At 39.6% G+C, this 26,269-nt stretch overlaps 1 protein-coding gene across 4 annotated transcripts in view; it reads left to right on the top strand.

Moving 5' to 3' along the window:
- MACROD2 (mono-ADP ribosylhydrolase 2) overlaps positions 1-11,927 on the top strand; it is a 1,923,575-nt gene extending 1,911,648 nt beyond the window's left edge. The window contains exons 18-20 of one of the 4 annotated variants that reach the window (XM_072800035.1): positions 2,281-2,349; positions 8,082-8,117; positions 8,421-11,927. In XM_072800035.1, coding sequence (XP_072656136.1) covers positions 2,281-2,342 — 62 coding nt within the window. In that variant the 3' untranslated portion in view covers positions 2,343-2,349; positions 8,082-8,117; positions 8,421-11,927. Of the gene's footprint in view, positions 1-2,280; positions 2,350-8,081 lie in introns of all 4 variants that reach the window. The other 3 variants (XM_072800037.1, XM_072800034.1, XM_072800036.1) reach the window with 3 other exon arrangements.
- Positions 11,928-26,269: the final 14,342 nt, after the last annotated feature.

Below are 26,269 nucleotides of genomic sequence, written 5' to 3'. Positions count from 1 at the left end.
TTTGGGGGAAAAAAATGATGCTAGCTGTTTTAGAACACTATATGCCTCAGGTTGATCACAGTTTGTAATATGGAGGCCGTAGTGGATAATTCCAAGGGTAAACAGGACTGAAGTCCAGCTGGAGAATATTATGGGAATATCGCTTGCTTCTGAAAAAAGTACTTGCCCAAAGTTATCCCTGCTCTATAGGGGCTCCAGGAAACATTCAAGAGAGCCCTGGCTTGGTTTTGGGCTAAGATTATCTTGGACCTTCATCCCTTTACCTCATTACATCACTTCAGATGGTTTAGCCAAAAACATAGTGGATCTTTAAAACCACCTTAGCAATCAGTTTACAAAAAAGTCTCCCTTTATTCACATCTCATTTTAAAGGCATCTGAATACTCTGAGCCTGAGGAATGTTAATATACCCTTGCCCCTGTATAGCTCAGCTGTAAAGAAATTTATCAACATGGTTTACTGTTGCCTTTCCCAAACTTATTTGATCATAGGATGCTTTTTATATTGACATTTGTTAATAGGTTTTGGAACCAGTGACCCTTGGGTTGGAGGAAGAAACATAGAAGAAAAGCTCTCCTATATTTTATTCTGCATGCTCCCTCACTAAGATGGCTGACCCTACAACAATTTCATAGACCAGGATAGAAAGTACATGCATTATTCTCCTTATATAGGTAGTATTGCTGCATCTGGCCAGTTTATACCCGGGGTTTAGAATAAGCTCACACATCATTAAAAACCCCGGATGGTTTGCAGGTGGAACAGAGAACTGCTTTAAAACCTTCCTCCTTGAGAAAGTTAGGTGGTATGCCCTTCAATGTTTTTCCCTCTTTCAAGCCTCTTTGGAGTGTGAAAACCGGCATTTGCCACTATTTTACTTTAATCGAGTTTTCCTATTTGAGAGAAAGAGCTTTGGACTGTTGATTTTGTGCAAATAAATGGAGACTACCCGAACAAGAACAAGCAGAGGTTATTCAGCTTAATATAGCCCAGGGTGTCTGCCATTATGACTTGTGTTGGTGGACTCAAAGGCAGGCAGGGAAGTAGGAAGCCTTTATAGTTAAGAAAGATTTCAGACATCCTCTGACTGGAGATCATTGGCATGGGGAAGCTAGATTTGGACAAACTAGAAGTGGGTGATTGGTTTGGGAACATATTTGGCTTTCCCTGTTTGGTCCTGTGTTGGGATCATGGGGCAGGCTATAGTGAAGCTGGCAGTCAATGCCCAAGTCCTGACCATCCTAAGCTGATTGCTGCAGAGGCTGCAGTTGGGTTGCCCAGGCTGGTTGCTGCAGAGGTTTTTCATCAGTTATATTGTTATATATGGTCTGGCCATTGTCCATTTGTATATTGTCTCCCCATTTATAGTATGCGCTTTGTGCTTTAAAAATATCCATCTAATTGAACCTACTGACCCTTGAAAATTTCCAGCCTGCTATGCCTGCTCTGGAATACTTCTGGACAATAGCATTAATTACGCATTCTATTTTTATGCAAATGATCCCATAGAACAATACACACAGTTAAAGTAAAAGCACACATATCTCATTGCTGTGTGACCCGGTTAGAGGTTTTGCTTTTCTATTGCAGGGCATCCACTGCTGCTGCACCCATTGGCGAGTTTGCAGGGTCTGTTTTGAAATTCAGACTTGAAAACTTAGCAAACCAAACAGGCCTACTGACACTGCCATTTTAGAGCAAGCTGCTGACCTCTCTGCATGTCAGTAATCTGTTTTGCTTTGTTTTCTTTTTATTTTCTTAAACATCTATTAAGGCCTTTGAATTTACCTCAGGATGGTAATAAATACACCTAAAATGTCAACCCAAAAATCTGGTACAAAATGACAACTCAGCTTCTACAGATCCTTAAGAGGCAATTCTGCCCTCCCTGAACGCTGCCAGTAAAAACCTGCAAGAATTAGTCCCCAAAATCCTGAATGATTGAAAACGAAGTGAAAAGAGGCATAAGATAGGAGATCAGGAATGTAACCACTCACAGACCATTTTAATGTCACAGACCATTTCAAGAGATTTGGGTAGTTTTTTTTCTAGAGATTTTATTTATTTATTTATTTATTTGAAAGAGAGAGAGCAGAAACAAGGGGCAAAGGAGAAGCAGGCTCCCCACTGAGCAGGGAGCCCAACTCGGGGCTCAATCTCAGGACCCTGGAATCATGACCCGAGCCAAAGGCAGATACTTAACTGACTGAGCCAGTCAGGCACCCCAGATTTGGGTTTAATAAAGATTTAACCTTTTTTTGTTTTCCTTTCTGGTTACAGTTGAAATGAATAGTCAGGTTGACAGTGTAAATGACCCAACAGAGAGTCAGCCAGAAGATTAACTAATAGGTAAGTCGCCCTGTAGTGGGATTTTCAATTGATTAAACCAGCCATGGGAAGTGTTTGTAAATGACATATTGGATTTCCCTAGGTCCTGCCAAGTCCCACAGCGTGGCTTGGGCTAAACTTTAAAAATCTTTATACCAAATGACACAGTGGAAGGAGCAAGGATAACCCCAAGAAACCTACCATCCCTTAAGGGAAAAAGATAAGCCACAGCATACTCAAATGTGCAATTCCCTGGTTTTCTGAGTTTTGACAACGGAAAAAAATGTTTCCATCCATCTAACCCCCTGGCCTCCTGGAGGGATCAAATTATTTCAGCAACCCCAAGCTGATTCTGAAGCATTGCTTTTCCAGAAGCTACCTGCTGAGTTGCTTAGTATATCTGTTTTTAAGCATAACACTAAATCTCTGCCCTGGAGAGTGTGGAAAAGCACTTGAGTGCGTTTAGGCAGAAAGAAGCCTGACTTGTGTCCTATCTTGTCACACTATGACCAGTGGACCTGTGTGTCTGCACAGGGTTTGTTGAGTTGAATGAGCCTCAGGGAACTCCCCAAGAAAATCATAGTCTGGGTCAGATCATGGTTAAGAGACTTTCCAAACCAATGTTCTAAATCTCACAGCAGCCTGAAATTTATCTAAAATGATGAGCGGTCTATAACCCTTTTCCATATCTTGAGGGCTGGTGAGAATTAGAGAGAGGTCAAGCTGACTATTCCAACTCCTAGCTGAAAATACTAACTGAAAAGAAACTGGTGGGATAGACTAATTGTGGCTCATCTGCTCTAAGAAACAATTGTGCTAGCACCATTGCCTCTCAGCACCTTCCTGGACTCCCTACCTCTTCTCAGTAGGTCTGTGCACTCACTCAGAAGACCATGTTGCACCAGAGTCTTGAGCTCCAGCATCACAGCAGAATGAAGCTTGAGAATATATGAAAGGAGGCATCTGTCCTTCCCATCATGGTGTTGAACATCATTTAAAACTAAATACAGGGCAGTCTCAGTGGCGCAGTGGTTTAGCGCCGCCTGCAGCCTGGGGCCTGATCCTGGAGACCCGGGATTGGGTCCCATGTCAGGCTCCCTGCATGGAGCCCACTTCTCCCTCTGCCTGTGTCTCTGCCTCTCTGTGTGTGTCTCTATGAATAAATAAATAAAATCTTTAAAAAAAACTAAATATAATAGCATTTGTGTAACACATATAGCATAGGACTGCTAAAAAATAAAACTCATGCAAATATGGTCTTATAAGTGTTTCTTCTTCTTTCTTTAACCTTGTTCATGTATTTAAAATTATCCTGCTAAGCTGCAGAAATGACATGGTAGAGAAGTTTCCATTAAAAAGTAATGAAGTGAGACTAAACCTGAACAATTTAAATGCAAGTTCCTCAGTGTTGCCCTACCTTTTGCCCTTTTATTGCCAACAAACTATAGACTTCTTGTCTAGAATTTTTCTTACAGACACTATTATTTTCTTGTATGATCAATATCTGAATAAAGTACCCAGATAAATGTTTTCCTTGGTTAATGTCAAAATATTTTCCTTGATCATAAACATGAATAAAGACCTTTACCCAAATGAGTAAGTTGTCAAAACTTAAAGTTCAAGACTAGTTTGAGGAAACTCAATTCCAAGAAGAAGTGACTTGCATAGGGTCACTTGGCTGATCAATGGAAGTTCAAACACTTCCAGGACAAAATTATTTAATGACACCATACTGCTCCCTAAAAAACAGTGAGTTTCTAGACACCTTTGTCATAGAAAACAGTGTGACCCAAGGAATTTTAGTGACTCCCACAGAAATATTTACACAGTTGAGTTTGTAGAGGTTATATGGTAGTTTAAAAGGAAAAAGGAACCTTTAGTTCTGTGCATCATACCTTCAAGAAATTAAAGAAATACAGTGAAATAGAATTATAATTATAGATATAATATATATTGCAAGAATATAATATATAATGCAATTATAATGCAAGATATAATGCATTTTGTGATATAATGCAAGAATATTGGAAGATACAATGCAAGAATACTTGTGTTTTATAATTTACAATTGTAAAAAATCAGGAATATCATAAATGACAATAGGGGAATGATTCAATAAATCAATAGAACACTTTGTAAATGTAAATAATTTTTCAACAGGTATTTGAGGACATGTAAATGTAGTTATAGAACTTGAATCTTTGGTTCTAGAGAAACATGGCAGAAGATCCACTTTAAGAGGCATTGTAACTTGCATTTTTATGCTCTCAGAATGCTTGCTTTTGGAATTTATCCTGCAAGAAGCCCAAGCGCTAGTATAAAATGAGGAAGGCTCCATGGAGAGAGGTTCTGAAAACTGAGAGGCCATTGTGGATGTTCTGGCCCCAGTGGATACCATCTGGAGCAGATAAACTGCCCAGCTGAGCCCACATCAGATTACAGAATTATACAAAATAGTGAACCATGATGTTTTTAGCCATTAAGTTTGGAGGGGGGATTGTTATGTAGCAACAGGTAACTGAAAAGATAGGATAATGCAGAACATTTCCCAATACAAATGTTTAGAAATGAGAGATAACTTATAACAAAAAATCCTTAAATACATAGCTCAACTGACATGAAAACAAAGTGCCAGAAATAAAGAGGAATCTGAAAACGAAAGCACTAGTGTGGTAAGCTGAAGATGCATGCGCTGGTCCTAAGGGCTGCAGTTTGGTTGTTGATGCAGAGATATGACCTGTGGCTAGATATTTGCATTCTAATGCCCACTGGAGACCTGAAGCCACTCAACAAAAGATGTTAGAACTAATATCTCTGCAGAGATAATTCTGGGATTCAGCTCAAGAAGTTAACAGGAGACTTGTATCTGCCCAGAGTGCTGTTTGGAGGAGGAAAAACGTTCCAATGAAGTAGAAAACACAAAAGCACCATGAATTTGATACATAAACTTAGGCCACCCAAAGTCAGACAACAATAAACAGAATGAGAAGTATATCTAATAGCTGATTATAGGGCAGCATTATCCCTGCTATAGATAACAAATAGAAATGTGAACTGATCACTTGGAATTCCTGCAGAAGAAAAGCAATTCTCTGAAGATGAATTCACAATTTTAAGACTTACAAAACACACAAGGATGTGATCCACCATGAGTGAGTATCAGTGGGTAAAATGACAGGATGATTCGCATTCTGAAAACTTGAGTAGAAAATTCTTAAGATTTTATGGAATAAGTACACTTACATGACAAAAAAGACAAAAAGCCAATATAAAACTGTAAGTAAAGGACAACAGTGTGAAAAATTAAGAACAATTTGGAAAAAGCAAATAAATATATAGTGATATGAATGATATATGAGGAGACATGAGGGCTAGAAGGAGAATGACCAAGGCGTTTATCTTCAATAAAAGTTCTAAAAAGAGATAGTTGATAGTATTTGAAAGATAACGTCCGAGGACTTATCAGAAATTGATAGAAGTCATTAGTTTTTAGTTAAAAGAAGAATAATAAGTCACAAGAAGGACATGTTGAAAATAAACCCCCACACAGGCATTGCAGAACACTAGAGACAATGAGAAATAAAGTAAAACAATTACAGGGAAAGGAGAGTTAACCTATAAAGAAATAATTATGATGTACACAGCAGACTTTGCAACATCAACAATTTAGTTCAGAAGATGGTGGAATAATTCTGAGTTTTCAAAACATGAATAAAAACAATTAGTATAGAGTTCTATATGAGGTTCACTATCATGTAAGAAGATAGTAACTGCCATTTTTCAGTATAAAAGTTTGCTACTCACATACCCTTTCTTTAAAAGCTACTAAAGGGGGCAAGTGTAGGTTTTAAGATTGGCCTCCCCTTGTTTGGATTTCATACTCCCAAGTATCTTGATAATAACTTGGTTTTCCATGTAACTGCTTTGGGAAGAACATGCACCGTTCATGCTGATATAGGTACATCAATCTGCATGGTAAAAGTTATCCACCTTACTACAAAATAATAAACTGGCTGGTTTATAACGTGAAAAAAAATAAAAATAAAAAAAATAAAAGCTACTAAAGGATGCACATCAGTAAGAAAACTGAATCCAAAGGAAAAGTAAGTTGCAGGAAACAATTGTGAGCCAAGGAAAATGGTAAACACCAAGGCAAATCAAAATATATATTGACTATAAATTTATAGTAATAATTAGTGGGTGACTAAAAACAGGAAATTACTATTTATGTGCATTTTATAATACATAAAGTAATACTACATATTTTCTATTATGTGTGGATTGGTGAATATATATTTGTGTAAAACTAGAAACATGTTTTACACTGATGTCAGGATTTGGTAATCTCTGGGAAGGAAAAGGAACAGTTTTAGCTTATCTGTGAATTAAATACACTTATCCATATATACTTTACTTCTAGTCTTTTATTTTAGAAAAGTAAAATAAAGATTGCAGGGAAACTTGAAAAATATTAGCACATATTAAATCTGGATAGGGAATATATTCTAGGTATGTTATACTGTTTGTAAGTTTCTTTACATTCACAATTTTCATTTTTATTTTTATTTTTTTAAGATTTTATATATTTATTCATGATAGACAGAGAGAGAGAGAGAGAGGCAGAGACACAGGCAGAGAGAGATGCAGGCTCCATGCCGGGAGCCCGACGCAGGACTCGATCCCGGGACTCCACAATCGCGCCCTGGGCCAAAGGCAGGCCCCAAACCACTGAGCCACCCAGGGATCCCCACAATCTTCATTTTTAAAATTAAAATTTATAATTGTGTTTCTATGTATATTTAGAAAAATACTATAAGGAAAATATAATATTAACACAGAAGTTATCACCTATTGAGGGTATGTAGTATTTTTTCTTCTTATCTGCTTTTGTCTGTTTTAAATGCAGTGTGCAACAAGCATGATACTGATTTTATATACATATACACACCTCAAAGTGTACTTTTTTTAAAGATTCATGGGAACACCAGGTAGAAAATTAACTCAGAGATCATTTGCTTCAGTTCTTCTGTGTAGACATGTAGTAATTTATGGTGATAGAAATCAGATCAATTGCTGGTTCCAGCAGGAGTTAATAGTTGGAAAGTGAACTTTTGAGGAAATGGCAATGTTTTATATCTTGATAGTGGTATGGGTTAAATGAATGCCTTTGTTCAAAACAGACTGAAGTATGCTTAAGATCTATGCATTTCCCTCTATGAGGATTATAACTCATCTTCTAAAATCTAAAAAAAATAAAGAATATCTAAGGCATGTATCTTCTTAGAGTCCTCTCACAAGTGGGGAACACAGCAGAGACTTAATAAGATCTCACAGTGGTGGGATAGCCATCAATGACTTTTGCAAATCAGCATTGTGTAAATTGTTATTATTCCTGTGTTGAGCCCTGGAGACTAGAATGTATGAATGAATCCTTGAAGGGAGGACACGTCAATTCAAGATTAGGTTTTTCAAAGAATACTTTGAAGAGTTGAGTTCATCATCCCCATTAGGAGAAGCAAGTTGTCAACGTGGCATACATTTATTAGCAGTGATTTATGTGCTCTTTAAAGATAACCCTGTGCCAGCAATTACAGCTCAAATATCCAAAGCTCTTTGATGTAGTCAAGGAAGATATTCCTAGGCTTGTTTGAGGGTTAAGAGTTGTTTAAATGTCTATTAAAAAATATTCCTCGTGAAATCTATGAAATCTGTGATCTTTAATCTAACAAATGGTTTCTTTTTGTCTTTGGCAGGGGCACAAGATGAAGCAAAGGAATAAAGAAATGGAAGTAAATCACGGTCCTCAGCATTACAGGCCTCTCCTGGCCCTGGGGGGGTGGGTGTAGGAAGATAGTAGTGCAAGCTGTGGAGGAGGGGGGTGTGGGGGGGCAAGTTCCACAGAAGGACAGGGAATCCTTTGCTCTAATTTCTCCAGCTGCAATTTGTTCTGTTAACCTGCAGAAAAAGAAAGAGAAAAAAAAGAAAGAAAAGAAAAAAGTTTCCTTGAGCTTGGTGAGGGAACCCCTGTTAATGCACATCTTTCAGGCGCTATCCCTATAATTTCTGTTTTTCCTCTCACGACTTTTCCCAAGGTCACAGTGGCACGGTGTAACACTCACATGTGTATCCTGGCCCCTGTCTGCTTTCTCGATTATTTCACAAAGCTGGTCGATACAGTGGTTTCTCCAAAAAAAGAGATGGAAGATGATTGTTTTGATAAACTACAGGCTAAATTTCAGGAATCATCAAGCCCAATATCAGTATAATCCACAGACAAAGGAGGCGGGATAGAAAATGGGCAAAATGCTCAGAAATCACTTGAAAAAAAGGTCAGGACGATGAATTGAAAATGATATTTTATTCAGGGATTCCCAAGGTACAATTCTGTTCCATGTGGTTAATGAGGAATGCAGAAGGAGAATTTCATGCAAAGAAGAGTGTAGAAGCGTAGAGGCACTACAAGGAAGGCAGGCCCTGGCAGCCATTGGGGGCTTTTCCTTCACAGCCAGGACTACAGATGCATTCTTTGACCCCGACCTCCAGCAGAGCTCACCTGGTTCCTGAGATCCTTATCCTGTGCTTTGGCATCTAGTCCACTAGAGAGATGTGACTCTGTACAACACAGTTGTAAAGGATGACACTTCTCGAGGTGTTTTAGTTAAAAGAGGGGGCTGCTGCATTTAGAATCCAAACATATGCCTATGAATATTAAAAGTTCTACTTGAAAGCTCTCGTTATATATATGCTTTTCATAAAAGAATCTCTTGTCTTTACCCAAGGTTTGATGGCCTACAGAAAGATTTTCATTTGAAGTTATAGGCAACTGGAGGTCTTGCTTGCAGTTCTGGTTTGCTTTTAAATATCTGGTTTGCTCATGCCAAATACCAAACTGCTTTGGTGGCTCATCCTCTCTTCCACCCAGAGGTCCCTTGATTATGGCTCTGAAGGGGAGCAGCAGCATTAAGTCAAGACTCCTGTGGTATGGTGGGCCCAAGGGATAAGGAGCCAAGGAGAAAGTCAGAACTTGTCACAAATGTCTGTCCCAGAGACAACATCAACAGCGACCCTCACAAGGCAAAATGCCTGCTTTCCACAGCTTCCCTGGGTTCTCAGAACAGTCTTTTTTTTCTAGGGGAAACTGATACCGTTTCTTGCATAGCTTCTTAAATCCAGCTTCCTTATGAGGTCTCTAGAACTGTAAATTATTTATATATTTATATATATTTTTAGTGGAGAGAGAAAAGTAATGGATCAAATTGAGTATTTCTAAAAAAAAAGGGGGGGGGGAGTTCTGATTTCTAAATATTCCATGGAGTTCTTCAGTTTTGCTCTTTCCTCTATGGAAAATTCACTTCCTTATCTGTGAATTTTGCTCTGGCCTTTCTGAATTTGTTGCCCCTCTGGATGACTTATTTGGTATATTGGAATCATTAGCAAGCTATATTTCTGCATATGTAATATGTTCTCACATCCTATATTTAAAAAAAAAAAAACTGCTTACCAACCTAACAGCAATGATTTTTAAGGGACCTCATGATTTTGGAACATGGCCCTTTTTCCTTCTGCCATTATTCTAGAGTTTGGTACAGAAATTTATATGTCCCCTACTGCCATTAGACATTGCTTTCTAGAAAAACAAGAAGACCCATTTTAAGTGATCCAAGAAATGATGCCATACAAATACTGATAGTTTCTATATGTCATATCATCTTTATGACTTAATTGAAAGTTGCCATCATTCTGGGAAGGACCTGACAAGAGCAATCTGCTGGGAGCACGTTTTCCTGTGACTCTCATGTGTTACTGTTCATGCTCAGTAATGAGTTACAGTTGAAAACAACATGAAGGAGACAAGAGGGATGGGGACTTCTTAACGGGCAAAGATGATAGAGACTTAATGTCCCTGTTAGGACCAGTGGAGATTGGAATTATTGTGGGTGGGGTGTTCTCTTACTCATCCATGACAACCATTTTCATTCATTCATTTTAAATGTGGGTGGGGTAGGAGTGCTAGGAGGGATTTCTCTGCCTGAAAACTGCCAGAAAAGGGAAGGAATCTGAGAACAAAACTAAGAGAGGGAGGAGTAAATATCATCGCTCCACTGCTGGATTTGTCTAAACTTTATTTTATGATTAGATTGTTTTCATTTTTGCCTTGTTATGTTTTTGGTTGCTATTTGATTTTCAGATTTCATCCTTAAAGCAAGCAATGAGGTTACTTTCCATTTCAATAGTAAAATCTAGCTGTTGGCCAGATCTGAAGGAAGACACCTCAACACAAGAAACCCTCTTTTTCACTGGTGCTGTCACTGAATAGGCTGTCAATGGAAAATTTGAAAGGCAGATTAATTCTCCTGCAAAGGAATCCTGGATTTCAATTTCCAGCCACACTTCTGACAGGCTATGTGGCATAAGGCATTTACAGGAGGGAGAAGCGGGGGGAAGACTAGTCCCAGATTAGTCAGGTTTGCATAGGGAGGATCAAAGTAGACTCTCAACATAATACAGGTATCCTTGCTTTTTGAAATTGCATTTTGCCACTTTGCTTTTATGAAAGACCTACATTCGTACCTCCTACCATTAACCTAAAGAAACCCAAAGAGGGTTTTCGCTTTTAGGCAAACTGCAAGCAGGGGGAGTGGCACCGCCAAGCTCTTCCCCTGGGAACTACAAGACTCAGCATCTCAGCCTCAAACAGCTATTAGCTTTGACCTGTGTCTGTGAGCATCTGTACTTCATCTCATTTTATTTTGTGTATCCACTAGCAAGATGTGCCCTATGGTATTAGAAAAGGGTCTGGGAAGGCTCAAAAGTATTTCCATATAAACTAATGGTAACTGTTTCTTTGCTTTACACCATTTCAGCTTAAGGATAGGTTTCATAGGAACACTACTTTCCCATAGCAAGGGAAACCTGTAGTCCTAATTAGAAAGGTAGTCGTAAGAGAGACAAAGGGGCTTTTCCTCCAGCTAGTAACTATTCAGATGATGGACAAGACTTCTTTCATAAAAGCTTACAAAGGAGGCATCCAAAATACTGTCTGTGATAGTGGGTCACATATTAGTCACTGCAGCTAATTGTAAATCTTTCTATGAAATACTGAAAAGCCTCTTTGTGAATTAATACAGTTCTGCTTGATGCACTTGATTTGAAATGACTTTTCTCTGTATGTGGTGCATGTCAGCTTTGCTTTGAAAAATAACAAAGTTAGCAGAATATGTTCAATATATTTTCTTGGGGAATAGGGTTTTTATCATATGATTCATTAAGGATTTGCCTTACCCTGACATTTGTGATATAAAGGAAAATCAGAAAAAAAAGTAATTTTCTTGATCAAAATATGTTTTTACTTAATGCAAATAAATGTAGTCTGTTGCTTGCAAGGAAAAAAAATGTCTTCTGATATCTGGTATAAACTGCTAAATAGAATAATACGTGCCTCTTTTGTTAAACCAGCATTTAAATGCTGGACTGCTTCTAAATCTGTTTGTTTCTTTTCATCTGTGCCATACACTAAGAAACTTAAACAACTGTTGCCTTCCTACTATATTTGTTAGAGCAGAATATGAATAAAATTGGTTTGAGAGGATAAGGTGGAATTATCTGTGTCTTGTGAAATTTGTTTCTTAGCATAAGCAATTAATAACTCAAAGTGTTCTTTTAGTACTATGTATTTGGTTGCAAATTGTGTATTTAAAATTGCCCCTATAAGGTAACTTTAACTTGCCAAGTTTTCCCTTACTGAAACTGGTCAATGTTTTGGCCATGTTTTTCAAAATTAGGGGCGCCTGGGTGGCTAAGTCAGTTGAGCATCCAACTCTCGGTTTCAGCTCAGATCATGATCTCATGAGATTGAGCCCCACATGGGGCTCCATGCTCAGCTATAAGTCTGCTGGAGATTCTCTCCCTCTCCCTCTGCCCCTCCTCCCACTCATGTGCTCTCTCTCTTTCTCTCTCTCTCTAAATACATGAGTAAAACCTTTTTAAAAATTAAACTATAGAATAGTGTGTGCAGACTATTTTTTTCTCAGAATGCTACAAGATAGCTAATTACCCTAGCAATAGGCTCTGAGGTGCAAGATAGAAGTTATTGAGATGAAGACCATGATTCCATGAACATTGGTTCATCCCTCAGAACCCACCATCCATTACTGGAATTCTTTTTGAGAACCTGTTATGAGCCAGCCACTGTGCTGGCTATGGGATCCCTACAACCATGATCTTCCTCAGTCTATTGTTGATGGAATTATGATTGAATTACACAATTGTTAAAGAGTTTGGCAATGGATCAACAAAATCACTATGGGAAAAATGCAAGGTTCTTTTGAAAATGGAAATCTGTGTTCCATCAAATTTAATTCCCTCCATCTCCTCCAGAAAAGGTGTTTTCAGTTTTACTGTTCTAGAAGGTAATAATGGAGGTCAATCCCTTTATCCAACAATAGTTAATAGTTTAGTAGTTAGAGGAGAATGTGTTTTTTTAAAACTTTTACCAGAGAAGCATTTTTCCAATAATAAATGAAGAGAAAAAAAAAGTCTCATGCTGTAATGGACAACCTCAACACAAATGCCTCAGAGTGACAGCAAGATAATTTGACATGATTCTAGCATTGCCAGATGCAGATTTTATGACATCCAATTTTCCATCTCTTGGCCTATATCACTCCTATGTTTCTCAAACCGCACTACTTCTACTCCCTTGCCTTACTTCATTCAAAGGTGTCATTAAATGTTGCTTAACTTTAGTAGTGGTACTCAGGGTGAAAAGAGACAATGATACCTATTTATGTGGTTCTGGCCAGGACTCTGGCCCAGCTATGGGGCTTTGAGAAACAAAATGCCTCCACTTTGGTTTGGCATATGGAAATACTGATACATTCCTGAACTCCCTGACAAATTTTAATATAAAGTGCCAAGACATTATACTTTGCCACTTGGTAAATCATTAGCATTAGATTCTGCTATTTGATATTGTAGAGGCAAATGGCCTTATCTTGAGCTCAAGACTCCTTACCGAAAGAATAAATGATCCCTACAACTGGGTAGTAAATATGAAATCCTTTCTACTGTTGATTGTTGATTTAAATTTTGCCCTTAAATTAAGGATCCATGAGGATAAGAAGAAACTGTTTTATAAAATTTAGAGAAGTAGGTGATTGGAGTTCTTAAAACATGTACACACAAAGTACTGACCCAGTGTAAATCTTTTTAAGTAATCTTTTTTCTGATAATAACTAGAGTGTATCTATGAATAAAGAGGGAAGGAGGTAATACTCTATCATTTGGTTCACATGCATGGAAAGATACAGATTTACAAGGAAATAACTATACCAATATATATACCTCCTTCCAATGGAGGGGAGAAGTATACTTCCTCTGACATTGGACCTGATGATGTAATTTGCTTTGGCCAATGATATGTGGGCTGAAGTGGCATATGTCACTTCAGGCAGAAGCTTAATAACTCGTGCTCTTTTTCCCCCTCTACCACAATGACTAGCAACATCCCAGGTAGACTGCTATGAAGGACCCCATGTAAAGATGTAGAGATGAGTTTCAGGCAAGCCCCATTGGGAAGGTGACATGAATGAGAAATAAACCTGTACTTTGAGATACAGGTGCTATTTGTTACTCTAGTATAGCCTATACGATGCGTTTAAAGATCAAGTTCACAAATCTATACAATCAGCCTCTCCAACCTCATCTTGTGGGACTGTCAACTTGGCTCACAATGCTGCCAGCACACTGGCCTTCTGCCCATTCCTAGAATATGCCAAAATTTCTCCATGCTCAAGGCCTTTGAACTTGAAAGTTCTTTCTTCCCATTCTCACTTGGCTAGTACCTTATTATCCTTGAGATCTCAGCTGGAATGTCACTTCTAGAAACATCTTGTGTTTGCCCACCTAATACCATATTTACTACTTCAGAAAATTTACAATAATTTGTAGTTGTTTATTTGTTTACAAGGCAGGGGTAAAAATTAACATGACTCACATCAGATGTGCAAAATAATGTAGCCTTCCCCCCCTCGCCCCCCAACTAACTGAGCTTGTCCTGTGTCCAAGCCTCTATCCAATTGGTTAGAGAGGACTATGGGGAAAAAAGTTAATCTATCAGTTCTAGATATCAGATTTCCCAGTTTAAAATATTAATTTGGTGATAATGATTTAGTCAGATTCAAGGTTTAAACTCTGCACTGAGGTTATTTCTTGCCACTTAAGTTGTTATACCCTATCCCTTAGATAAAGGCCTTATTTTCTAATCACTAAGCAATAAAACTAACAATTAATAAATAAATTTAAACTCTTGTTTAGTTGCTATAATATTTAAAAAGTAATTTCTTTAATTTAAGGGCAAAATTTAAATCAACAATCAACAGTAGAAAGGATTTCATATTTACTACCCAGTTGTAGGGATCATTTATTCTTTCGGTAAGAAGTCTTGAGCTCAAGATAAGGCCATTTGCCTCTACAATATCAAATAGCAGAATCTAATGCTAATGATTTACCAAGTGGCAAAGTATAATGTCTTGGCACTTTATATTAAAATTTGTCAGGGAGTTCAGGAATGTATCAGTATTTCCATATGCCAAACCAAGAGTGGAGGCATTTTGTTTCTCAATATTTAAAAATTTGGCAAGGAGCGTATCAGGAATAAAATGACAGACTATTTAGAAAATCACAAAAATAAAAAGAACACTATAAAAAATATAGGATATAGCCAAAACTATCCTTAAGAGGGAAATTTAGTCTTAAATGCCTTAATTGTTTGAAATGGAAAAGAGAGAAAAAAACATTTTTAAAAACATTCCAATTTAGATTTTAGAACAAGAAAAAGATCCAAAGAAAATAAAGACACACATATATATAAAATATAAAAACTAACATATACATTGTATATAGAGAGATACATATATATAAAATGAACTAAGAAATTTTTAAACAGTAAAATGTTAAAATAAATCTTTTGATTCTTTGAAAATCCATTAAATAAATCTTTAACAACTATTGTGAATAATTCTAAAAGGATAGCAATGAGGAAATTTTAAGTACAATGAAATTAAATTTTATGCGTAACTATAGAATAAAGAAAATGAAGATCTTCTTTGAAATAAAAATTACCAATATTGATTGAACATGACACAGAAAACCCACATAAACAAATTCATGGCAGAAATGAGAAAAGATCTTGAAAAGCCTCCTGAGCTTATTTATCTATCTTTCTACCCAACTAATGTGTACAAATTGTCAAAAACCTGGGAATAGTCATAAGCGATATGCACAATTTGTTTTCATTTCATATGTGTCCATGACAGAATCATCCACTACATGGCTATTTCACTTGGTGGTACCACAAGCCTCTTCTTGTCAATCAAGAATTTTCCAAAGTTATTTTAAAATATTTTATCATATGGTCCAAATTTATATTATTGCTCCCCTAGTCTATGACATTTAGGTTACTTTACAGTTTTCCCTACTTTAAATAAAACTATAATGAACACTTTTGGTTGCAAATTTTTATCTTCATCAGGGTATGTTTACAGAAGACTTCCAGGGTTTCTAGCCATTAGGAAATGAGAATTTCCATTTTGTAGAATCCTCACTGCCCTGAAGAATCTTACACTTAAAAAATGTCAGTCTGAGAAAATGGTTTGTCCCTAGTATGAGTTTACTAGTGTTTCTTCATTTCTCAACGAGGCTGAGCAGATCTGTCACTTTGCTGTGTTTCCAGATTGGGGAATTAACCTATTTGTGTCCTTTGGTCATCTGTCATTTGGGATTTCAATGTTTCTTAATTGACATTTGTGAACTGTTTATATATTGAGAGTATTATCTTTTCATCCTATTCCCTGTATATAATTTTCTACTTCTGCTTCGATTAGAATTTTGATTGTGATAGCTTCTGATACATAGCCTTCTAGCTTTCTATGCCAGCAAATATCCCTTTCCCTTTGTACTGGTTTACATTACTTTTGTAGTTGACATTAACCATTCTGCCTGCTACTATCCATCAACTGCTTCAGGTGATGAAGTTTTGAAGACTGATAGAAAACTCCTTTTATTTATTTTCTGGAGTTCACCTTTCAACCCTACTCCCTACAGGTGGTGGACATGGGCTCTGGGCTGGCCAATGGCAATATTTTATCTGCTTATGCTCCGGGATTGGTTTAGAGAGGTCACATGACCCCAAATGGACCAATTGGTGACTTCCCTAAGACATTTTATGTGATTACCAGGAGAGAAAAAAATCAGAAAACATAGTGAACATGGAAACCTGGAGATTTGGGTAGTTTTTTCCTGACTCGGTTATGTAAGCCAATAAATTCCCATTTTAAGCAAGTTTGAATTAGTTTTCTGGCTCTTGTAACTGAATGGCTCTCTAATTCACTCTGATTAAGAGTAAAAATCTTAAAATGCCCTGAGGGTTTCATGTGATGTCTCACACACCTGCACACACTGTCCATTACTTCTGCAAATTCATCTCTTCCTATGCTCCTCAATGGTCTTCACTATTCCAGCCACACTGGCCTCCTCAGAGATGCCAGGCATGTTTCTCACCTTAAAGCTTTATGCTAACCTTTGTAGAATTCTCTTCCTCCAGATGTATCTATGGCTCCTTTGCTCACCTTGGAGTCTGTTCAAAGCTTTCCTAGCAAGGCTTAGCCCGACCAACCTCTCTAATGCTGCAAAAGACACCCAGGTCTGGCCTGCCTTATGGGTTCTACTTTTTCCCCTTTTCCATGGTACTTATCACTTTCTAATATACCATATAATTTACCTTTTCATTAAGTCCATTTTATAAAATATTATTGGAAATCTCCCCCTGCTCCATGAGGAAACGATACGCTTGATGACATCAGAGAGTTTTGTCTGCTTTTCTCACTGAAAAATCCCAAGCATCTGAGAAGTACCTGGCATGTATTTTTTTTCCCCCTGGCATGTATTAAGTCCTCATTAAATATCTGTTCTGGAAAGCCCTTGGCAAATTCCCTTTTATGATACTGGTGGCCTAACTGACTGGATTTTTTCCCCTTTCTTTTTGGAAAAAAATACAGAGAAGAGATGAAATTAAACAATCACACACATGAACAGGAGGTTCTGTACCCTGTCCCAGAATATTAGTATTAGAACAATAAGGGACCTAGTAATGGCCACAAAATCATTGTGAGGATTCAATTTGGTTCAGAAACTACGTCTACTCTCTAATGAATGTGGAAAAAAAATGGGAGCATCTGTTGACTGATCCTATTTCAAAGAAAGAACTACATTTTGAAATTTCCATGGTACTTCTTTTTATTCTAAGGTAGGTGGTGATGAGGCTGTTTAGATAGGATCAGCTAGGCTACTCTAGGAAAACGATGGCATCTCAATGGTTGAACACCATGAAGGCTGACTTCTCACTTACATCAGAGCCCCTTGTGAGTTGGGCAGCTCTCCTACAGGCAGTGATGCCAGGACCCCTGTTTCCTCTGTCCTGTGGCTCTTTCAACTTTGGCAAGTTTTCTCCCAGGTCACCATGAAACAAGAAAAGATAATGATTAGGATCCAAGCACAACTGCTGCCCACATCTCATGGCCATACTCAGTCACCCACTCTGATTCCTGGAGAATGTAGGTTGACCAAATACCCAGCAGAAAAATGAAATGTGTTTGATGATTACCTAGCATTGCTTCTGCCTTGGAAGCAGAACAACTCCCTGCTTTGACACATCGCTGTGTGCTAATAATAAACCCTCTATTTCTGCTCCTCAAGAGCTAATGAATCACATTGGTTTAGGAAGAGAGTGTCATCTGGACATCTTAAATGATCAGAACAATCCCATGATGGGCAGAGGACTAAACAATGGGTAGGAAAAAAAATCTGAATGTTGCTCTGCATTGTCTTGGATAAAAACTTAACATACTGTAATGAGCCTTTGCCTGGCCTCTATCACTTGTCCTAGAATTAGTTTTATTTTTTCATTTGTTATTAATAAAATCACAAGATGACCTGGTGCAGGGGAGATGTGTATGCCTTTTTTTAAAGGTCCTAACATGCAGGGTTTTTGAACTTTAATCATCTTTCCCTGTCTAAAGATAATTGTTCCAGATGTTTACCTATATTTCCTTTTCTTTTTTTGTTTATCTGTGTATGTGTGTGATCCCACTTCTACATCTACATCTTTAATGTGCCTTATATTTCCTTTGGTATTTTGCATTTTGTGGGAATTAACCTGACCAAGTAGCTTTAAAAATATTCCCAGCACCATGTATTAAATAACACATTGGGATCCTGTTGACCTGAAGTTATTTCTTTAACATATGGGTATTTTCTATTTATGTAAGGATCTAGTTTCTTGGCTACACCTTCCTTTGGTTTTTCTAGTGCCATTCTGTTTCAATTAATGTGCTCTTATAATATGTGCTGATGTCTATTAAGACAATTCAATGCCTCCACCTTTCTTCATTTTCAAATGGTCTTGGCTATTACTCACTGTTCAGTGTTCCAGATAAACCTTAAAAGAGCTTTGTCACGTTTCCCTTCTAGAGATAGTCTGTTTCCATTCCCGGGAAAATGGATAAACCAGTCAGTTTAGTCAGCTGATGCTTAGTTCAGACACGAAGGGGAGAGGGCATCTGTTATAAATGCAGCCTCCTGAAATGTTCCGGAGAAGAACAACACTCCTGTTCATCCCTGGCCTTCTGACGAGGCTGGATTGTGATCTGAATAACAATCAGCCCCTGAATATTCTGCTCTGAAGTCTTCCTGCCCGTCTTGGCATCCGGGTCTCTTCAATCTTATCTGAGTCATTTGGTTCTGCCTAGTGAGTGGAGAGGCAAAAGCTAGGTAAATATCACTGTGTCTTGAGTAATCATCATCCACTTTGCAAACGAGCGCTCAAGGGCTCAACGGAGCTGGTCTACAGGACTTTATCTGCAGAATCCAAAGACATAGGAATATAGCATTTGGTTACTAAATGTTCCAGCTGCTGCTGCTTGGGAATGAGTTCTTTCTGAAGCAAACTGAAATTCAATCCCCTGGCTTTGGGTTCCATTTTCACCTGATACCTGTGCTGGCATCATCCTGCTCAGCTGAGATTCATTAGCAACCTAGCCTGACAAAGACAGGACCACATCAAACCTGTTGGGTCCTCTTAAAGGATCCAGGCCAGCCAGGGGGAAAATATAGTTTTCTTGGCAAGCAGAAAGTACAATAAATATGGAAAGAGAATGAATATGTAATGTTGAATAATATTAATTGTTCTACTCACTTTATATATATTAACTCATTTACTCTTGACAACAATTAAATAGGTACAATCATTATCCCCACTTTATAGATGTGCAAGCTGAGGCACCAGGGGACCAAGTATTTTGCACAGAACCATGCATCTATTGAGCAGTAGGGCTATGACTTGAACATGGGAAGCCTGGAACCAGAGGTTACTAACTGAACTATTGTACTAGGGATTCTCAAAGTGGCCGAGGTATCAGAATCCTCTGGTGGCTTGATAAATGACAAATCCCTGGACCCCAACTTCAGAGTTTGCCATTCATGAGGTCAGGGGCAATAAACCAAGATTTTACATTTCTATTAATTCCCAGGTGCTGTTGCTGCTGCTGCCCCAGCAGTCCTACTTTGAGAACCACTGCACTGGGCTACAGAAAAATGTTTGGCAGTTGTGTTCCTGTGAAAGTGAGAAAAGATAAATAGACGTGGAGAATGATTAAGCCATGCAGCTAATTCTCCATTGCTAAAATCAGAATATCTATGTTCTAGTTCCTAAGGCAACCCAAAGCTGGCATTGCCTGCAAGGTGCCACTTTGTTCCTATTATGTTTGGTTGTAGGCAGCAATCCAAATATTAAAGAGTATTAAGAGCACTGGTTGGAGCATCAAAACACCTGGGTTTAAATCTCAGTCCTGTCATTTACCAGCTGACTTAACGTAAGCTTCCATTGTCATGTCTATAAAATAGTAATGATAATTATTTATTGCTTGGATATCAGTAAAGGTAAATTTCATACATGTCTATACGCACACACACATGCACTTGCACACGCATTGCCTGGCACATAAAAATAATGGTAAATTATTCATTTTATAAGAAAAGGGTATGTGGTATCCTTTCTTCCTCTCAGATATCAGCAGAGAAATTTAACTTTGAGATGCCACTGAAGTAAGATCTGCCAGGGTTACATTGGACACCCAAACTTTCTTTACAGCTCATAACTGTGACAGGGATAAAAAGAGAGTATATGTATTTGACAATCTGCTGCCACTCTGCTTCTGGTAAAAAGAAAGAGAATTATTGTCTGACTCATCTCAGAGGCTATCTCTCCTTGTGGAAAAGAAGCAAGTGAAGCAGAGAAATGGAAGGTGCCAGAAAGTGAGGGACGATCTACACAGTGGGAGTCTGGGTAACTGGTCCAGAAACACAGAGGGATCTTGAAATAATTTTACTCAGTACTATAAGTGGGTATCATCTCAGTCAATAATTAAAGGGTTTTAAAAGCTCTCCTTAATTACTATTTCATTCATTTATTCAACAAATACATATTGAACCCCTGCTATGTATCAATCACTACTCTAGGTTCTGGAGATACAGGTGTGGACAAAACAGACTAAGAAGCCTTCCATATGGAGCAGGGGAGGGAGATACAGAGACTGTGGGGAAAGTGGGGATGACCAGAGAGTAAAGACCTGAAAGAAATGAGGACACACACAAAAAAAAAAAGAAAAAAAAAAAACAAAAAAAAAGAAAAAGAAAAAAAAATAAAAAAAAAAAAAAAAGAAATGAGGACACAAACAATATGGCCACCTGCCAGAAGAGCATTGGGGAGAAGGAACAGCAAGTGCATAGGCCTGGAGGCTGGCTCATGCCCAGCCTCTGAGAACTGCCAGAGTGAGTGAGTGCAGAAGAGAACATAGGAGATGGAGTGGGACAAAAAGCCAGGTCCCATCACAGAAGATCTTGTGGGAAGATGGGTGGACATTCACAGGCTTTAAAATAGAGGAGAGGACATAATCCAATTTTGAAAGGAATTACTGTTGGTGCAGCATGAGAGAGTTGAGCCGAAGTCTCTAATTTGGGAGTGGATATAGATGAGGAAAGAGAAAAAGAAACCAAAAGGCAGAAGTCCAGGACAAAGATCTGGGTAGAGATCAAACCAAAGGTGGATCCAGGTTCTGTTGAGGCTTACTCTTTTTTCCAAACATCCTCCCACAGCTTTCTCATGACCCCAAGAGGTAATTTACTAAGTATAATGATCTTGTCTCCAACCACCTTGGATCAGTGTCCTCACTCTGTGGCACATTAGGATCCTCTAGGGAGCCTTTTCAACACGCTCTATTGAAAACCAAATTAAGGGACACGTTCTAAAAAATAACCAGCCAAGTGTCAAGGTCAAGAAAGATAAAGAAGGACAGAGGAACTAACCCAGATAAAGGACACCAAGAAGACACAACTATGTGAATGCCTTGTGGGATCCTGGCAAAGGACATTAGTAGGGCATTCAGCAAAATCTGAGCAAAGTGTGTGGAACAGATCATTGCAGTGTCAATGTTAAATTCCTGATTTTGATTATAATGCTCTGGTTGCATAAATATGGTCACTTGAGAGAGTGAAGGATACCTGGTAATCCTTTGTACTATCTTCACGACTTTTTTGAGAGTCTAAATCATTTCAAATTAAAATGTGAAAAAATTCTCTTGCCCAGGCTGTACCCCAGACCCATACATCAGCATCTTGAGCAGGCCCTGGCTATGGGTACTTTTTTTTTTTTTGAAGATTTTATTTATTTATTTATTCATAAGACACAGAGAGAGAGAGAGAGAGAGAGAGAGAGAGAGAGAGAGAGAGGCAGAGACACAGGCAGAGGGAGAAGCAGGCTCCATGCAGGGAGCCTGACGTGGGACTCAATCCCAGGTCTCCAGGATCAGGCCCTGGACTGAAGGCGGCGCTAAACCGTTGAGCCACCCGGGCTGCCCTATGGACACTTTTTAAAAAGCTCTCTAAATGATCCTAATATCCAACCAGGTTTGAGAATCATCACCTTGGATTTTGAAAGTCTTTAGGGAGCTTTGCCTTAAAGTGTTCTTCTGTTCAAGGGGCAGAAAGAGGCCTCTGATTTCTGAGGGTGTCAGTTCCTCCCACAGTCTCTGTTTACCCCACCTTAGGCCCAAAGAGAACCTCTTCTGGGCAGAATTCAGAGGCGAAGTTGGAATCAAGGGGGTGTGCTCATGTAGTCACAAGAGAAGCATCCTTTGAGACTCTGAAGGATGTTTCTCTGAAAGAATCTGTCATCCTCCTGAAAGACGTCAGCTCTGAGAAAGATAGAGTTCCAAAAACCTCCCTGCCCTGGTAAAAGGAAAGAGATTAGGTGGCATCTTCAGATCATCTCCAGCCAGGGACAAGTATTAACCTCCCTGTCAGCTTTGGGGATGTTCCTTTTTCAAACAATGCTATTGTAGTGCCTCAAAGTAGGATGTGCCCTTCTCTATGGAAATTGGCAAACACTAAATACCAACTTCTCCCAGCAAAGGCACCTATAAGAAAATGAAGCTTCACCTGCTTTGATTAATAAATAGACAGAAATGGCCAGGAGGTTGCAATAGGAGACACAAAAGGCTGGTAGAAATGTGCCTAGAAAAGCAAAGGGAAAAATCAGGGAAGGTTAAGCTGCATAAGAAAGACCTCTAGATTCTGGTTCAGTTTTAGTGGCTGCAAAAACAAGGCTCTCGGCTATTTGCATATAAATGTGCTGGGGGTGGGGAACCACAGTACTTGGCTTTGCATTCTAACTTTCTGCTCAAAATCTGTTCCCAAAGCAGCTGCAGAAATCAGCTGCAAATTCCAAATCTAAAAATGAAAGTCACATGGCAGAACTGGGGAGGAGGCAAGGAGAGGAAGAAGGCAAGGGCACCAAATGGTGCTACAATTAACCCGCTGGGGCCCGCAGCCCGTATCCATTGCCTGGGAGCTTTTAGACATCTCAGGGCTCGGGCTGCACCCCACAGCAATTAGATCAGACCCCCTGGGCAATGCACACAGGCACAGTCTGTATGAGAATTTCCCAGGTGATTGAAATAAGGAGCCTTGATTGAGTGACCGGGTCTACCCATAGGGCAGGAATTGTCCAAACTTACCTATAACGGTCCAGATGGTAAATATTTAAGGCTATGGGGCCCATACAGCATCTGTCCCAACTGCTCAGTTCTGCCATGGTAGTGTGAAAGCAGCCATAAATGGTACATCAGTCGGTGGGGTTGGCTGGGTGTCATAAACTTTATTTACAAAAAGCGTAACAACTTTACACTTTTACAACTCAGGCTCTAGACTCTTGTTATCCAAAGGATGGTCCCTGGGCCGACAGCATGGACATCCCATGGGAACCTGTTAGAAATGCCAGATCTCCAGGCCTCCACTAGAGCACTCCTACATCAGAGACTGTTCTGTAACAAAGTCCCAAGATGGCCAGAGCATATGGATGTCAGGGTAGCTGGCAGCAGGTGAATGGTGCCGACCGCCAACCAGCACTAGGAACCCAGAGAGCTGGGCCAGGTCTTGGAGCACCAACTCCTTTATCTCTAAAACTGTTCCAGGGGCTTTGAAAGGTACAAATGTGAATTGTCAGTACATGACAGACAATGCAAGCTTTGGCCTCTGGCCAGCAACTGTCCCTCTGGCAGGTGCTTAGCCCTCTATCATCAGTCATGATGAGGTGGGGAGGGCTGGTCACTCAGGCCCTCATTTTAGAGACCAAGACACTGAAACCCTAATCTCTGCCAGCCTCTCTGCCAGCGGGTGTACATTGCAAACAGTACATCCGCAGGGCCTGGGCAAGTACCCCGAGTCTGAAGAACATGGGCTCAGAATAGGCTGATTGCCACCAAGCTGGTTCATAACCTTAACATGTGGCTCTCTGCTTTTACAACTCCTGGTCCATGCAGGAGAGCACAGGGCCTGTTCATCTCTGCATCCCCAGTGCCTGGCACAACATTGGAGCCCCAAAACCCTTGATGACAGGTTCAATTCAGTGGCATCAGTCTTAAGGTCCTGAATGTCCACAACTGATGACTGACCTTCATATGTCATATGCAAGACGGTGTGGAGTTTTTCCAAAAAAGCTCTTTCCACATCCCTTGCATAGACAGAACCCTGACAAATGGCAACTAAAGCTAATTTTCAATCTCTTACCAGGAGCAGAAGGTCTAAGGGCCTGGACCCTGGCCCATAGAGTAAATGAAACTTCTGAAGAGACTACAAGTGTATTCTGTATTCCCATAAGTCTGGTTGTGCCATTGTACAGAAAGGTAAGGAACTGAGCAGCTCTCTCTGCAAGCGCCCATCTGCCAGTCAGCTGGGAGTAGCCTGTATTCAGAGGAAGTCTGTCATGCCCTAGAAAAATGCTCTTTCCAAAAGCCCTGCCAATGATTAGCATGTGAGAGGAAGCATGTACACACCACTTTGTAAACCCTTGCACCTGCCCCCAAGGTGTCTCTGCAGACCAAACCTTGACACATCATGTGCTGTAGACTCAGACAGGAGGCATGAGGGGAAATCCATGCAGCACCTGAGAGTTGGGATGATGCCTTGGGCATCAGCAGCCAGAGAAGCCAGCATGGTATGCAAAAATACTTCTCTGCTATGCAGATGCATCCCCTGCGTGTGATGTCAGACCACAGGTCCCAACGCTAGGCTGAGTGGCTGTACTTCTAACAAGTTGTAAGTGCTGCTGCTGCTTGGTGGTCCACAGACCACCCTGTCAGTAGCCCCAGCCCAGAGGAAAGAGGACTAGCCTCATTGTCAGGCTAATCCTCTCTCCCTCAGACTTACCTCCAAAGGCAGATCTGTTTTCCAAAGATGACCACATATCTCTCCCATCAACACACTCTTACAGTGTGATTTCAACTCTCCTTCCATTGAGAGGTGGGCCTGTGTTCTTTCCCCTTAAAGTAGGCAGGGCTTGTAACTGCCAAGGAAGTGATGCAGTGACATCTGAGGGTTTCCTCCTGGTTCTTTTAGGGTGCTTGCTCTTGGAACTCAGCCACCATACTGAGAGGAAGTCCAGCCATCCATGAAAAGTCCCCCATGAAGCCACTTGCCAGCCATAATAGTGAGCTGTGCTTTAAAACTCCCCAGATCTGGGATGCCTGGGTGGTTCAGTGGTTGAGCATCTGCCTTTGGCTCAGGGCATGATTCTGGGGTCCTGGGATCAAGTCCTGCATTGGGCTCCACATGGGGAGCCTGCTTCTCCCTCTGCCAATGTCTCTGCCTCTCTCTGTGTGTCTCTCATGAATAAATAAATAAAATCTTTAAAAAAAAAATATATATATATATAGGATTCCCAGATCCATTTCTGATCCTCTCCCTCCAGTCAGGTTGCCCCACCTAAAAGTATATGGAATAGAGATGAGCCATCCCCACTGAGCCCTGTCCATATGGCAGACCTGTGAACAAAATAAATGATTCTTGTTTCTTTAAGCCTCAAAGTTTGGGGCTATTTTTTAAAATACATGTTCCATATACATGGCTTTAACTACTCCCTGGGTCTTTTTCACTCTGTGCACCTTTCTGCATGCCGCCATCAGTCTCATTATTAAGTTACCATTGTCTTGGATTTCCCTTCTGAGCTACAGAGCTATATATCTAATTGCCTACTAGATATCCCCAATATATATAAAGCTTTTTTCCTCCTTTGCTCCCATCTCCACTGCACCTCTAATTGTCTTTCTCCTTATTTAGTGCTACCACCAATTTGCTTAATTAAGGCAACATTCCTTTATCCCAATTCCAACATCAGGGTGATGACACCACCAACCTAGTCCCCTTGACATCTCTGGTTTCTGTCCATTCCTCTGTGTTCTCGTGGGCTGCCAGTGCCCAGATTCATGCCCCTGGTGTCTCTATCCTGAGTTGTCCCAATTACCTCTAGGTGCATCTGTTATTACTTCATTCA

This window comes from Canis lupus, chromosome 26, assembly GCF_048164855.1.
Source record: "Canis lupus baileyi chromosome 26, mCanLup2.hap1, whole genome shotgun sequence".
Taxonomy (NCBI): Eukaryota; Metazoa; Chordata; class Mammalia; order Carnivora; family Canidae; genus Canis; species Canis lupus.
This window is presented reverse-complemented; position numbering and strand designations above follow the sequence as displayed.